The sequence below is a fragment of the Drosophila rhopaloa genome, unplaced genomic scaffold, assembly GCF_018152115.1.
Source record: "Drosophila rhopaloa isolate 14029-0021.01 unplaced genomic scaffold, ASM1815211v1 contig_3, whole genome shotgun sequence".
In the NCBI taxonomy this organism is placed as follows: domain Eukaryota; kingdom Metazoa; phylum Arthropoda; class Insecta; order Diptera; family Drosophilidae; genus Drosophila; species Drosophila rhopaloa.
In genome coordinates, this window is record NW_025335123.1 from 21,959,423 (window position 1) to 21,976,837 (window position 17,415).

At 39.9% G+C, this 17,415-nt stretch overlaps 1 protein-coding gene across 1 annotated transcript in view; it reads right to left on the reverse strand.

Annotated features, from left to right (window-relative positions):
* LOC108045354 overlaps positions 1–17,415 on the reverse strand; it is a 54,458-nt gene that overhangs the window by 5,957 nt on the left and 31,086 nt on the right. Inside the window, 9 exon segments of the mRNA XM_017124661.2 lie at positions 213–405; positions 1,515–1,606; positions 6,185–6,339; positions 7,097–7,171; positions 7,242–7,363; positions 10,917–11,460; positions 14,233–14,393; positions 14,760–15,881; positions 15,883–15,947. Coding sequence (XP_016980150.1) covers positions 213–405; positions 1,515–1,606; positions 6,185–6,339; positions 7,097–7,171; positions 7,242–7,363; positions 10,917–11,460; positions 14,233–14,393; positions 14,760–15,881; positions 15,883–15,947 — 2,529 coding nt within the window.

Consider the following 17,415-nt stretch of genomic DNA (forward strand, 5'->3'; position numbering starts at 1 on the left):
TTTTTAATCAAAACCTCGAGAAATAGTGGTCGAAAGTTGGAATGTCATACCTCATTCAATTCGTTATAAAATTTTAAAAAAAGTTTTATCCTCAGAAAGTTTTTTTTAAAAATGTATACTTCTTGCAGTATATTTTTTTGCGATTGCCAAAAAACCATTTGTTTTTGTGGCTGAATGAAGAGGAAGTATATATGAAACTAGAGACTACTTACTTTGACGGGTGATAACGCGGTGCCGCTGCAGATCCGTTTTGTTGGCCACCAAAATAGCTCCGCGGGACAAGAGCATCTCGTTCTCCTTGAGATACTGCAGTACACGTTCGGCTGCTGCGAAAGTATTTCGATCTATCACCGAATAGACCACCACGAAGAGGTCGATGTTGTAGGTGGCACAAAAAGCCTCCGTCTGAAGGGCGGACCAAATGTGGTGGGGAAAAAACAAAAAGACGGAGATGAGCCATATGGTGCAGAAAAGTAGGCTACAACAAAATCGTTCTAATGAAATTTCCAAGCGGGGAGGTGGGGGGGGTTTGGGTGGAAAATGGGTGGTAAGAGGCAAGGGGGGGTGGGTAAAAAACCAGCCACCCATTCGAGGATGAGCCTGGCCCCCAAAGTCATGTTAAACGCTTGGCTGAGCGCCTTCCACAGCTGAGACAACTGACCTTGGTCAGATTAAGGACTTAAAGCGAGGAGCAAGTCAACACAATTTAGCGGGCCGAATATATTAAATGTTACCTGTGAGGCAGCTGCAATCACAATTGTTAAATATCGACATAGAAAATATTAAATGCTTCAACAAATCAGCTTTAATCAGTATGCTTTTGGTTTTTATGTATCTTATTAGTTACTCAATCCCTTCTAAATATTATATATATTTTCTAAAACCATTTGAAACAACTGTTTTACCAATTTCCCAAAACTAAAACTTTAGAAATTATTGTAGATAGTTTGTAGTACAAAATGTTGGTGTACACTTAAATTCACATAGAGAGAATAAAATTGTTAATGTCAAAGCTCTGAAGCAGCCCCTTTAAAGATTGACCCAGTGAAATAATTTTAAAATACTCCATGTTAAAATACGGTTACACATATGTTTCTAGTAGGTTTCACATTTACAAGTAATAAATCAAACTAAAGTTGGTCATTGGTTGGATATTTACAACCAGCTTTAAAATAAGTATACGCAAAGTGAAAAGAACATTTAATTAACACTTAATGGGAAACCTGTTTTGCGCAATACCATACCTTAGTGAACCAGACTACACTCATTCCCATCCCAGCACTTTGTTTCTTCTTTAAAGCACAGAAGTGTTAATGACATTTGGCAAATGTGTCAGAGGCAGATGGCTCTTAACCCACAGCTTGACCCACTCAGCCAGACTGCGGGAAAATCGGAAAGTCCCCGGATGAGGAGGGTCTGAACTGGAGAAGGGGGGCAGTTTGCTAGGGGTCGGTCGATGGTGATCCACCACTACTTTCTGGGAGATGCTACCGCTACTTGCTGTGCTTACTCACCGACATCTCGCATGCGGGATGATCAATAATTTCCAAATCCGTTTCAATGTCGTCGACTAGCACCGACACCGTCTTCTGTCCATAATCATCATCTAAAAAAAAGCACACAGCCAACAAAAAGTGAGGGTAGCCTAAATCTTACTAGATTTCGCTAAATCTTACTAGATGATTAGATTTATTAAAAAATTAATTATGAATATATATTATCAAACTACCCAAGCAGCAGTGCATTATTCAAGCGTGTATTTATTCAAAAAAAAAAAGAAGCAAATCCTATATCTCCTATAAAAAACAACGCTGAGTGCTTGGCTCAAAACAATACCAAGTCCCGAAATGCACTTCCAAGGGTCGAAAATCGATCAAATTGCAGCGGAGGCGGCGACAACCTTTGCATGGGCGTTGATGGGCGTGTCGCCCATAAAACCGTAATCAAAGTGATTTTATTTGCCCAGCAAGTTAATGTCGCAATTGACGCTCCCCCTTTTTTCCCCCTCCCTTCACTTCATTGACTCGTTTTTTCAGTCGAGACCATAAAACGTGGAAAAAAGCGGCAGACAGTGTACGTATATGGGGTGAGGGGGTCGGGGTGCAGGGGACGGGGTCTCGGGATCCAGGACTTCGGACTCGTAAAGCCCTTCTACGGCGGTGCACATGGAAAGCGCTACGTCACCACCACACTGCCACAAAAAAATGGAGAAAAGTATATCTTGAAACTGAAAAACAAATAAGACTTTCATACTATAGTATGGTATTATTGTAAAGGTTTTAAATAAGTCATTGCCTTTAAATAAATGTATATTTAAGCGGAAGAAAGATAAACACACTAATTTGACAAATAAATACTATACAAAAATATATTTTTGCCAAGAGGTTATTAGATTCGGAACTTAAAAAAAAGGATTTTAAAAGCTTTAAGCTTTCTAACTAATACAAAGATATGAAAATGTATGCCAACACTGTTTTCCTCAGTGCACTAGCACCGTCCAATACACGCTTTGTCAGCAGTTTGACACGAGCCAACAGGATGGCAGGAGTGCCAGAAAAAGGACGAAAGGAACTGGTAAGGAGTCGCAACGGCAGACAATGACTGCAGTTTGCGTCCAACTCTGTTTGCATTCAGCTGTGGCAAATATTTAGACGCCAGTCGACCCGCATCCAGGAGGCCCAGGAGCTCCATCCCGAAAGCCCCAACCCGATGTCGAAATGACAAAAACCCATATTTCGAGCGGTTCATTTGCATGTTGCAAGTAATTTTCCGTGAGTGGGCGGTTCCGCACAAATTGAATAGAAAACGCTGTTGTACTGCCTTATTTTCCCGTATTTTCTCCTCGGTGTGGGTGTGTGTGTGGATGGGGGTGTGTGTGTTCCAGATGCCTTTTTCCTAATGGGACTGAGTCCTACTTCTCCCAGTTTAGCCGATTAGTCTTGCCATTGACAAGCGGCGAAAGCGAAGTCATCGCAATGCAATTATACAAATGCTTGTGCAAACACAACGCAGGGAACGGAGCTCGGGGAACCCCCCTGATTTTGGTGGGATTACACGTGGGGCGGTTGTGGCTGTCCTTGAAAACAAATCATTTCGAGGGGATCAAAGCGCGTGTGTGGTTTTGTATGGGCTATATTATTAGCCCTAACTAGGCGTGTTGTGGTCTTTGAAATTAGTGAGGATTATTAGATCTTAATGGTTTCGGGTTATTGAATCACTTAAGCAGAAGGGAAACAATTCCAAAACGTAGTTTTGCCAAGTGAGTAGGTAAGTGGGTAATCCCATGAAGTGCACCTTATGCTGAAATATTCTAGTGGCAAGAATCCATCAAGACGAAGCTTGAGAAACGAAAACTGTAGCGATTAAGTATGTGGTACGACTTTAAATGTTAGATGGCAAGTCCTAGCTTATTAGAACAGTCCCTTGACTTAAAAAAACTTAACTAAAATCGTGCGCGAGAAACGCTTGATTGCGTCAGCATAAATTAAACTAAATAGCTTGGGCTATTTTCTAAAATCAGAAACACTTAGATTTACTCAAAGCGGACATGGCATGTAATAAATTTCACATCTGCCTTTTTGGGGGTGTGGTCAAGGCATTTACGCTGCCCACGGATTTTTGTGGTCATGCCATGCTGACGGCCATTAACGAAAGATGGCTAAGAGACGACGCCCACACGCAAAACTTCCCAGCAATTTGCGTGTCCTGCAGGAAGGCATTTGAAATCGGGCAAAGGGAAAAGCCACACACGCAGGGGGCAAGCAGTGCAAGCAGTGCAATCAGTGGACATCCTGCAGCAAGGAAACAGTTGCAAGACGATTCGTCTACGCAAATTCTCGAGAATTGCAAAAAAAAAGCACAAAAATACTCAAACCCACAAACACAACTGTCATAAAATTGCCTTTTTGCCTTTGGGTTAATTAAAACCCACACTTGTATTATCTTGACCACAAGAGCAGAGAATTACTGCGTAAACTCAATGGTAAAACCATTGGCATTTGGGCCTAATCCTGTTTCCAAAAGCCGGTTTTTATGCAGGAAATTGCCATCAGAGGACTAGAAATGACATGTGCACGAAACGCACGCAATCCATAAGGTGCACAGAAAGAAATTATTATGCCATTTAATACCTTTTCAGACACCAATTACGCACCAAAATGTTTAAGTCATATTTTAAAATGTCCTTATTATCGATATGAAATGTATAAAATTTGTTCGAATACCCGAAATCAATACCAACAACTTACAACATGCACTCCAGTTGCAACTGCAATTATCTGTTGCCAATGAAATATTTTAAAATGTCCTTAATATCGATATGAAATGAATAAAATTTGTTCGAATACCCGAAATCAATACCAACAACTTACAACATGCACTCCAGTTGCAACTGCAATTATCTGTTGCCAATGAAATATTGCATTTCGGCAACTTTTCCCCAGATCAAAATACTCAAACTCAGAACTCAGACTCTGACTCAGAACTCAATCCGTTTTTGCTAGAATATCCCAGACCTAATGAATTCAGTGTGGTCCATTAAAGTCCGCTGCTCAAAAGGTAATTCGATAGTGCTGCAATTCAATTAATTCGAAGAAGTGTAAGGTGGAATTTACGCAGGGCGCCGACAGGTGGGTGCATCCTTTCGTCTCCCAATTAATTAAGCCAATTTTCGAGCCACGCACATTTGGCCTTGGCAGGAAAAGGAGTTTTCCTGCTTAAGAAAAGATTATCGATGTGTTGGAGGTTGTAAATACACTATAATTAGTTAAATAAGCATATAAAACCTACTTTTATAGCCCTTTTTTCCATTAGTATTTCAAATATGTATATAGACAAGGTACTACAAATCTAGTAAATCTATTTGTATATGCATTCACAAAGCAGGCTTTATTTTATCCTGTGAAAATATAGTTACAAAAGGAATATTTTCACCCATTTTTTCAGCTTCTTTTAATCGCATTGCCTTCTCACTTATATAAGTGAAAATTCTATTTAAATATGAATACAAATTAAGTAAAGCTAACTAACGTTGATACAAAAATTAAGAAAGACTTTTTACCAAGAAACTATGGAGAACATATCCGGGAAACTTTTCAACCATGTTGATTTGTGTCTAATACGATTTTCTGGACAAGGAAAAAAAGACATTAAGCTGATGTCAGTAAAAATATTCTCCACTTTACTGTGAAAATCCACTTAAAAGCTCCAAAGCGGTTATCAAAAAGTGGGTGGAAGCCGGCATGCCCATATTCTCTAGCTTTTCCCACACTCCACGGACGGTGATATGGTCGCGAAAGTTAATGAAATTAGCGCTGGCGCTTTTCATATTTTATGACTTTGTGCCATAATTAAAATGCAAATGTGTTTGATTAAAAGCCGCATAGTAAGGGAGCAGGGCATGAAAATGGAGAAGCGACTTCATTTTCAATTACTTCGTCTAAATAAATCCTGCGATATCCCCAAAATATAAGTTGGCTCGCCTTCGACCAAATATTGATTTAGTTAATTTGATATTTTGAAATTCTATACAAAGCTTTAAATTGTAACTGATGTAAATCTGTACCAAGTTTAAAACAATAACTTTCCTGAAATGCCATCAATTAAAATACCTTTTAAAGATCCTTTTGTTGTCATAAATTTCCTAGATATAATTAAATCTTGAAAAATATTTTAATGTCTTATGCATACTATGAACGTGCCTATATTACAAATTTGAATAATAAATATGATTAATTCATTTGCATAGTATTTATAAAATTAAATTAGGAACCAGTGAATTTAATAAAATATCAAATATATATATATATTATATGCAAATATTATGATTTAATAAAAAGGATATTAAAAATACCAAAACTACCGTAAAATGTATGTTTTTTTTCTAAAACTTCATACTTTTGAACAAAAGCCCTACAAATGAATTGCTTTATGTGCAGATTATATGTACAAGGGTCTACCAAATTAAATACATTTGCCATAATTGCTTTAGCGGACTTAAGAATCCAAACAAAAATTTGCAATATTCTGATATGCGGACTGTACAATGGGTGCAGGTTAATAAAATGTATTCTTTCGACTGACGGCGTCATCGGTAGCAGGCCTGATAAGTATAGTTTTACATTTGCCAAATTAAAAAATGCCAATTGAAAAAGAGCGGTGTGATAAATAATAAATATCGACTTACCGAGACTCAGGTCGTAGGCGCATATGTAATCGGAAGTGGTGAACTGGTAGGTCAGGGTGGTCTTGCCCACTCCGGAGCCGCCGAGCATGGCAATCTTGTAGGCCGGGACATTCGGATCCCCGTCGATGACTTCGCCCGATGCCCCCGATGCGTTGCTACGAAGACAAAGCCAATAACAACAGTGAGCGAAAGGAACGAGGCACAGTGGGTATCATTGGGATTTGACCAATAACTGATTAATACAAGAAATACCTTCAAAGCTGAGAACACTATAGTACCGACCACCATTATTAAAATTGTTAAAATAGACAATAAGCAATTTTGAATTCATAATTCCTGGTAATACACCATATTGTAATAGGGAAATACAATACTGATTAATTACAAATAGCACACTATCAAAAAATATGTAACATTAGACTGTTAATGCCTGGGACTCACTTAACAAATTTTAAAAAAATACTTGAAACCTGATTAAAATAAATAAATAATAAATGTTTAATATGTTGAAGTGAAAGTTTATAGCTAAAATACCTCTTTTACCCCTTTTTGAGCACAGATATATGTAAAGAAAATTGATACAAAAGATTGACTGTAATCGAACCTTCAAAATGTTAATGTAGACTAGCAATATGAGCCACTGTGCGTGAACGACGGCGTTTCCTTTGACAATGAGATGGAAAACGCCTCGCCATTGTTACCACTCATCTTCATTTTGGGCCCTTACCCTCCATCTGCCGTTGCTAATGGCAGAGGAAATTGTTTGGTGTGGAAATTGTATGAAATTAGTCGGACTATATAGACGTGAAAATGCCGCACGTTTCCCATTGTTGTCGCCATGTGAACTGTCATTTCATAAACAATTTATTGCCAGCCACTTTTGTTCACCGAACAGTGAGCCACTGAACTCACCTATTGTGTCGATCCACGCCGCTGTTTGAAGTGCCCGTGGATGTCACGGAATTGATCGAACGTGACCTGCGGCTTCTGTAGCAAATAAAATAACAAAAAAAGAATGCCAGAGGCTGAAGTAAATATCAGGACTTTAAGAACTTACCTTAGCGAATCGCCCAAGTTGCAAATTCCATGGGAAGTGATGCTGAAGCTGCGCAAACGGTAGTAAGTCATGTCCGGATCGCCGGTATGAATCGCCGAGCGCCGCATTTCGGCCAAACGAGGCTACAAATGATAAATATAAAATTCCAATTTCAAATTAGCACATTGAAAAAAGGTAATTTTTAAATAAATATTATTGAATATTTTTCCTTATTGCTTTTCCATATCATTGAATTTAAATCGCTTTTCAGATATACCATATTTACGTATACGCAATGTTATCTTTAACATTGATGCAACCCTTAGATAGCGTATACGTAATGACAAGCATTTCAAAATTACGCATACGCCACCATGACTTTTCAATTTAATTGCTTTTTCAATTAAATTAATTTTCATATCATTTAAGTGGATATACCTTGATGAAATCATTTTGACTAAAAAATCTACGTACACGCAATGTTAGCTTTAACATCTATGCAACCCTTAGATAGCGTATACGTAATGACAAGCATTTTAAAATTACGCATACGCCACGATGACTTCTCAATAAAATTGCTTAAACGTTTATTTTTCAATTAAATTAATTTTCATATCATTAAAGTGGGGATACCTTGATGAAATCATTTTGCCTAAAAAAAAGGACAAAACTTGACAAACAAATAAATGTCCTTGCACAGAAACCCAATTTGGCCGAATGACAATATTTGATTTCGTTTGAGCGGTCCAACCAGGTGTGAACAAAGCCTTTACCGATGGAAAGCGGAAAACACCAGCTTTAAGAGGACTCCTGCAGCGTTCCGGATCCTGTTCCTGTTCCTGCCAATTGCAGGCCGATGGCCCCCAATGGGCTTACAGCGCACACATATTTGCGGTTGGCCTTTTTTGCCCTTTTGGCCCTTTTGGATGGCACAAAAGTTTCTGCACTTTTTCGGCTGCCTTCAGGGTTTCAGCCTTTCTATTTTATTTTTTTTTCGCCGAAGAAGAGGTGAAGTGTGAATGGATCTGGGACTGCAGTCGACAAGTTTCCTCTTTCGGTTTTGGAGAGCGCCGCACACTTGACACTATTTCGCATTTAATGCTGCCCCCAGACTTCAGACTTTAGACTTCAGACTTGGCCCAATCCCACTCCCAATCCCAATCCCCATCCCAATTCCAATCCCTTTGCTTGCCATTGATTCCGTTTGAAGGTTCTCGCTCACTTTAATTGCAACCAGCGGAGCCCTCTTGCATTGGAATCAATTTCTAGACGGAAAAAATGATGAAAACCTCGGGTCAATGCCCTCAAATGCTCCAGTTTCTTGCCGTTTTTGAGTCCTTCGAGACTGTGGCAGGTGCAACGTAGTTCCAGGTGGCACGTAGTTCGCAGCACGCGTTGCACAATTTTCAGTCGAGCAATTTCACAAACTAATTACATTAGCTGCAGCGACTAGACAAGTGCAAGTCGGCCAAAGAAGCGTGGGAATTATGGCTCCCACTGCCACAATCGCAGCCATAAATCCACGTTAATGACACACAGCCATAGACAAAAATGGAACGACACGACTTTTTAATACCTATTACATTTTTAAAAATTCTTTGATATATATAAAGACTACTTCAATATGCAAATTCTTTAGCTTCGCATTATAGAGTGCAGCAATACCTGTATTTTGTTTAAAAATTATTCTTTAGAAAGGTAGAAATCTATCTATTTTGAGTTTAATACTTTCTTTTACAACGCAAAATACCCTCAAAATCTGAGAATAGCTCCGTAAAGAAGATAGTAAAGGCCAGAGGGTGAGCACTTAGCTTTTCCGCTGATTATGGCGATTTTTCAAATGTGCCAAAGACGATACAGGAAAACACAAGGTGGCACAAGTGGGTTTGGCCACTGGGGGAAAGGTGAAAGTCGGGGCATGATAAGCTGCCAGTCCCGCCCTCCTCCTCCTCCTCATCCTCCCAAAAAACGACTCAGGCAGCCAATGACCCGGGAGCAGAGGGCCAAAAGTAGAACCATGTATCAAATGCTCAGTCATGCTGAATGCTGAAAACTTGGCTCACAACCACACCCATGGAAATACACATCCCCAGATACATGTGTAATCTTTGGTTTCTTCGTCTTGTCTATATCTAGTTTTTCCTCTTGTTGTTGTTTTTTTTTCGGACTAGTGCCACTATTAAGAATATTTCACTGCTGAGTGGAGTGCTAATGGCTGTCCTTAAATGGCTTTTGTTCCCCGGGCCGAGTTTCAATTACTTGTCATCCCATGTCGGTGCGATAATCCCCGTGAGCCTGCTCCTTGAGTTGTCTTAACTGGTTCCCGCGTCGAATGATTAGAATGACTAGGCGGTGGCCAAATTTAGGCAAAAATAAATAGTTTCAATGACGGAACAGTTTTGTGGCAGGCTATGCCAAATTCAACTCGAATATTAAATGCATATGTACTTATATTGCGAAAGTTATTTCCCCTCGCTTATGATTAAATAATGTATGCATTATTTGTAAAAGATATATTTCAAATCATAATCTGTCGAATATATGAATTTTTTAAAGTTTATAAATAAGTTACTATTAAAGCTCTTTTGTTTCCAAAAATATGTTTGTCAGGTAAAGATAAAAATAATAACATTAATCTAATTGAATACATTTCCACTTATTATTTTAGTACCCGTGTTTTTATACCCTTGCAGAGGGTATTATAATTTTGGTCAAAAGTGTGCAACGCAGTGAAGGAGACATCTCCGACCCTATAAAGTATATATATTCTTGATCAGGATCACCTCCTGAGTTGATATAGCCATGTCCGTCTGTCCGTCTGTCCGTCTGTCCGTCTGTCTGTCCGTCTGTCTGTCCGTCTGTCTGTTTCTACGCAAACTAGTCTCTCAGTTTTAAAGATATCGAATTGAAACTTTGCACACACCCTTCTTTCCTTTGCACGCAGTATATAAGTCGGAACGGCCGGGATCGGCCGACTATATCCTATAGCTGCCATATAACTGATTGATCGGAAATGCCATAACTCTGCTGTTTGTTAAGTTAGGAAGTTGCGACTCTCTATGGGTATTAGATTTGGCCAATCAATCCAACATACCAAATTTCATACGGATCGGCCGACTATATCCTATAGCTGCTATATAACTGATTGATCGGAAATGCCATAACTTTGGTGTTTGTTAAGTTAGGAAGTTGGGATTTTCTATGGGTTATATATTTGACCAATTAATCCGACCTACCAAATTTCATAAGGATCGGACGACTATATCCTATAGCTGCCATATAACTGATTGATCGGAAATGCCATAACTTTGGTGCTTGTAGAGTTAGGAAGCTGGGATTTTCTATGGGTTTTATATTTGGCCAATCAATCCGACCTACCAAATGTCATAAGGATCGGCCGACTATATCCTATAGCCGCCATATAACTGATTGATCGAAAATGCCATAACTTTGGTGTTTGTAAAGTTAGGAAGTTGGGATTTTTTATGAGTATTAAGAATGCATCATATGAATAATTTTGGAGAATATAATGTACATAATATTCTGCAAGGGTATATCAACTTCGGCTCCGCCCGAAGTTAGCTTTCCTTTCTTGTTTTTTAATAGAATTATAAAATTAGTTTTTAAAAATATTAATTTTTGTAGCTTCATAGAGACAGAAAAAAAGGTATGATATATTTATATTATATCACTCACCCTGCGACTTTCCGCTGGCATGCTGGAGGTCCTCAAACGCTGTCTGTCGGTCATGGGTTTTCCGGATTGGGAGGCCAGGACCACGGAGGCGGCCAGTTCGGTGATGGCGGTGCCGGAGGTGCTGGCTCCGGAGGACTCTCCCACTCCCCTCTCCCGCTTCATTGGCAAATGGGTGGGCAGATGCTGCTGATCCTGCTGCAGCTGCAACAGTTGTTGCTGCTTCTGCTGCTGCTGCTGTTTGCCCGGGATCATGGAGACCGGAGATATGGAGTCGGTGGAGTCGCCATTGCCATCCGGTCCACTAGTCACCTCGGCGACAGCAGCCAAGGTGGTGCTTGATCCACCGAGAAACCCCAATCCCACGGTCAAGTTTAGATTGTGCGCAGATCCCCCAGGCAAACCTCCTCCGTTGCCCAAGGTATCCGCCCTATTTTCACCGGAGGTGTTCGGGGGATTCAGCGAACCCACAGTGCCATATTGTGGTGACACAGCTCCGGACATGGCCTGCTGGAAAGTCAGGACTCCAGCCTGAGACATGCGGTCCCTAAACACATGGGCAAAAATATTACAACATTTTTAAAATAAATATAACTTCTAAAAAAAACGTTATGTATTTATTTCGTGTCACTAACTAATTTGTACTTTTAATACTATTAACACAATTATCTTGGCAACTTACTTATTAGCCACACCTACTTTTTCATTAATTATCATTAAATGCTAGCAATCTATATTATTTTTAGTAACGATTCAAGTGTTATTAAATAAGATGTAAGTAACAATACATTTTTTCTATAAAACTGCATCTAAGGACAAATAGTATTAGTATCCTTAGCGTATTAGCGTATCCATAGGTTAATGTAAACTTCATTTCAGCTCGTAATTAGGACATTTAGCGTGGCGTGATGAAAACTGATTGAAAAGTGCCCAGACACGTGGGCTTTTAGTGCAATTAACCTTTATTAGGCCGGACAGCAAATTTTCAGAGAGAAAAATAAGTCAGTAATTAAATCAATAAAGTATTTTTCGAGTATAGTTGAATTTGGCAAGCAAAAACTTCGACGGGAATATTCATATTCATGTTAGAAAGTTGATTCATAAATTTTATCAGCATAAATGTTTACATTCCATTGAATTCTAATTAAAAGATTTTTCGCCTTTTTATGTGCCTTAAGCTAATAGCTGAAATAGTCCAAGAAAGGCAAGAGATTCTTGCGGTTTTATGGCGAGAAGCAAGAAATATGGCAAACTTGTTACTTATTAAAAAATTCCTCTTTTCCGGAGTGAAATATTGGAGAAGTGCATTTTTTTATACCCTTGCAGAGGGTATTATAATTTTGGTCAAAAGTGTGCAACGCAGTGAAGGAGACATCTCCGACCCTATAAAGTATATATATTCTTGATCAGGATCACCTCCTGAGTTGATATAGCCATGTCCGTCTGTCCGTCTGTCCGTCTGTCCGTCTGTCCGTCTGTCTGTTTCTACGCAAACTAGTCTCTCAGTTTTAAAGCTATCGGATTGAAACTTTGCACACACCCTTCTTTCCTTTGCACGCAGTATATAAGTCGGAACGGCCGGGATCGGCCGACTATATCCTATAGCTGCCATATAACTGATTGATAGGAAATGCCATAACTCTGCTGTTTGTTAAGTTAGGAAGTTGGAATTTTATATGGGTTTTATATTTGGCCAATCAATCCGACCTACCAAATTTCATAAAAGATCGGCCGACTATATCCTATAGCTGCCATATAACTGATTGATCGGAAATGCCATAACTTTGGTGTTTTTAAAGTTAGGAAGTTGGGATTTTTTATGAGTATTAAGATTGCATCATATGAATAATTTTGGAGAATATAATTTACAGAATATTCTGCAAGGGTATATCAACTTCGGCTCCGCCCGAAGTTAGCTTTTCTTTCTTGTTTTTTTTTGTGTCTAAAGTTCCACAAGCCATTTGCTAGTAAATTGTGAATGGAACAAGAAAGGAAAGCTAACTTCGGGCGGAGCCGAAGTTGATATACCCTTGCAGAATACTCTGTAAATTATATTCTCCAAAATTATTCATATGATGCATTCTTAATACTCATAAAAAATCCCAACTTCCTAACTTTAAAAACACCAAAGTTATGACATTTCCAATCGTTCAGTTATATGGCAGCTATAGGATATAGTCGGCCGATCCTTATGAAATTTGGTAGGTCGGATTGGCTGGCCAAATATAACACCCATAGAAAATGCCAACTTCCTAACTTTACAAACACCAAAGTTATGGCATTTCCGATCAATCAGTTATATGGCAGCTATAGGATATAGTCGGCCGATCCTTATGAAATTCGGCATGTCGGATTGATTAGCCAAATATAAAACCCATAGAAAATCCCAACATTCTAACTTTACAAACACCAAAGTTATGGCATTTCCGATCAATCAGTTATATGGCAGCTATAGGATATAGTCGGCCGATCCTTATGAAATTCGGCATGTCGGATTGATTAGCCAAATATAAAATCCATAGAAAATCCCAACTTCCTAACTTTACAAACACCAAAGTTATGGCATTTCCGATCGTTCAGTTATATGGCAGCTATAGGATATAGTCGGCCGATCCCGGCCGTTCCGACTTATATACTGCGTGCAAAGGAAAGAAGGGTGTGTGCAAAGTTTCAATTCGATATCTTTAAAACTGAGAGACTAGTTCGCGTAGAAACAGACAGACGGACAGACAGACGGACAGACAGACGGACAGACGGACAGACGGACAGACGGACAGACGGACAGACGGACATGGCTATATCAACTCAGGAGGTGATCCTGATCAAGAATATATATACTTTATATGGTCGGAGATGTCTCCTTCACTGCGTTGCACACTTTTGACCAAAATTATAATACCCTCTGCAAGGGTATAATAAGGCAGAAAACATTTGTAAAGCCATTTGGCATTAAATCTGCAGCTTCCATCTCAAAAGCCCATTGGGCCAAGGTCGCGCTGGGACGCCAAAGACAATGGCAAGTCGTTGGCCCACAAGGAGGCTCCAGGCGGTCGGGGTCACCTAATTAGGGTGGCCCTTCTCTTCACCCCTCCCCACCTGCCGGGCATTGTTGCAAAGTTTTTAATTATCATTTTTTCTTGTTTATGACTCGACGCCTTCTGCTACTTTATCATCATCTTTGTCTTTTACAGAAAACTGAGAAAAGTCTTATACAATTTTTCGTCTTTTATATTATTAACATTTTAAAGGAAAACCTATTTCAAATGTAAGCAAACCGCACATACCCTAATATATATATATATATAATAAAAACTCTTACCTGGCGCTACTGCTGTGCGAAATGCGCTGAAAATCCGAGTCAATTGGAGCTCCGCCGATACTGTTCCGGGTGTAAGTATAGTCCGAGTGCAACAAATTTCCAGCTATCGATGAGGCGCGACGTCTGTTCAAAATCGGGGACTTCTGGGTCCGCAGACTCTGCTATGAATGGTGATATGATCAAAAATAAACAGACAAATAGAAAGGAGTTAGAGGTGCCGCTGAAAAAAAACTTAATGTTTACATATCTGTAAATATTTAATGAAATATGAACATTTAGGTAAAGGTTAAATTAATTGTTGTTAAAGTGTATGCTGGCATTTAGAATTCAACCTTTTCCAAATTTGTCGAAAGATTGGTAGCTTTAAATATAGTTATAAATAGTAATTAAATAAAAGTTTATGTAAAATTTACTTTAAGTATAATTTACTCTTATTTTGCATTAAAAAATATTTAAAAATTGCTTTAATATTTTAGTGTATTAAAAGTGTTTTTAGATTATTTGTATGTTAAAATAGAGATACTTACACGACTCCCAGTTGGATTCTGGGCCGCGTTGAGAAAATCGTTGAAGGTGGAGAGCGGAGGTGCCTCTTGGTGGACCAATTCCTCATCTGTTTCCCACTCCGAGTCGTAATCCAACTCAGTATCGTCCGCATACTGCTGAAGCGGCTGAAATTGTTGACGTTGCTGCCGCCGCTCAAATTGCAGATGTTGCTGCTGATGCTGCTGATGTTGCTGCTGCTGCTGATGTTGCTGCTGCTGCTGATGTTGCTGCTGCTGCTGCTGATGCTGCTGCTGCTGCTGCTGCTGATGTTGCTGCTGCTGCTGATGCTGCTGAAGTGGCTGATGTTGTTCGAACTGCAGATCCTGATCGTACTGGAACTGCTGTTGCATCTGCTGCGTCTCCATGGACTGAGCATAACCGTATGCGGCTGCCGAAGTGCTGGGGCCTTGGTTGTAGAAGCCGCTCTGCTGCTGCACCCGTTGCAAGGTCGTCTCACGGGTGTGGTACGCCCCCAAGCCACTGTGGGTGGGCGGAGTCGGCAACAGGCGGTGCCCCACATGCACGGCGGGCGGAAGTTGCACCTGCATCATGGGCTGCTGATGGATCAACTGAGGCTGTTGCTGATGGCTCACCCCTTGCAGTTGCTGGTAACTTGCCCCCTGATGTTGCTGCAAGCTAGCCTGTTGGTACTGCTGCTGGATCACATCTTCGTGCTGCTGGTACTGCTGATGGGTAATTCCTTGATGTTGCTGATGGGTAATTCCTTGATGTTGCTGATAGGCAATTCCATGAAGTTGCTGCTGGGTCACCTGTTGGTGTTGCTGTTGCTGATAGGTAACCCCTTGATGTTGCTGGTGGGTTACTCCGTGATGCTGTTGGGCCATCTGTTGAAGCTGCTGATGGGTGACCTGTTGATTTTGCTGATATGTCAACCCTTGATGTTTCTGATGGGTCACCTGTTTTTGTTGCTGGTGGGTCACTCCTTGATGTTGCTGGTGGGTCACTACCTGATGTTGCTGGTGGGAAACCCCTTGATGTTGCTGGTGGGCAGCCCCTTGATGCTGCTGCTGCAACATCGGCTTCTGCTGCAGCTGCGGCTGCTTGAGGATCGGCTTCAGCACATTGTAGGCCGGCTGGTGGGGGAGCGGGCGAGGGCACTGGACCGTGGGTGCCGCTGCTCATGCTGTCGCTCTCGTCGCAGCTGGCATCTGAGCACGGGGACCGGAACCACGGGCAGCAATCAGGATAACGTAAAAAATAAAAGGGTACATCTCATTACAAAGAAATCGAAACCATTTGTATTTTAAAAAAAATCAGATTCCCTCATCAAAAATAATATGTATTGCTTCAAGCGAAGCTTTTCAGATAAAAAACATTCCACTTAACATACAAAAAAGTTTAAATCCATTTATATTTATAAGTACTCTAACTTGAACAAGTTTTCAAAAATGTATTCAGTTACTTTAGTGCAGTTCTCTTCAATTTTAAACTTCCATGAAAATCTGTGTTTATTCATCGCAAATTCCAAAAATCGAACAACAAAAGAACAATAAGCCCAATAAAATCGAACATGGTTCGCCATTCCTTGGATTTCTGTCAAAGGACAAGAGTGCGCAATTTTTCATAAATATTGCCTGTACCAGTGCAGTTTGCCCAAGTCATCAGGTTAGACCACTTGTTTAGATTTCCAAGCAATAGCATTTGAACAGCAATTCAGAACGCATACTGAATATGCACAATAGTAAAAATACCAATGGTGCAACAGAAATCACAGAAATCACAGTAGGAGACCAGAGAAGCCAAGCATATCCATGTCCTGGCAGCTTCATGGAATCTTGTCAAAGGTAAATTTCAGGACCCAATAACCTTCGCATTGGACAATATTTTGCAAATAAAATCAAACTATAATCTGATATACTTGTTGGTTGTCTGCAGTCAAAAATTGATTGTTTATTGTTTAATTATTTATTGTGCTTAAGTTGAACTATGATTATCAAATATTTTGGACTTCAAATCATAAATATTAGGCTACTATAATCTCAGCACATCAAAACGAAATTCGTCAACTAGATTGTTAATTGGGTTTTCCAACGTCCAGTTGCCAGAAAATAAAACCGCAACCTTGTGGGCCAAACTAATGTGGCCAGTTCCGGAGGGACTAGCCGACATTCTCTTCACTTTTCAACCTTATCTCTGTGAAAAAAACACAAAAATGTGGAAGTGACGGGATGGGACACCTGGGCCACCTGCACCTGGGTGTCTATATATCGCCCTCTTTGTGTGTGTCTTTCCCAGGAATTATGTTCCCCAAGTTGAAGTCAAATATGAAAATGTTTTGCCAGAACCCAAAAAGAAAACTTTTTCCGAGACATTTCCTAACGACTTTGTACGTGTGTATGTATGTGCTTGCTTTTCTGTTTACATGTTTATAGCCCAGCTTAAGTTTTCTTTGCTGTTTCCTTTTGTTGGGCTAAAAGAAAAAAAATTTAATAAACTTTAGCTCTTTGTGCGTCGGTTGGCGCCATAAAAATTGTCGGTTAGACCCGGAGCATCGCTAAAAATATGGCCACATATGACAGGCCAACTGACTCGACCTTATAGATACCCAATAAATAATTATGTTGGTTTTAGGCGAATCCTGTCACTCAAAAGTGGCGATTTGAAGAGATGTTAAAC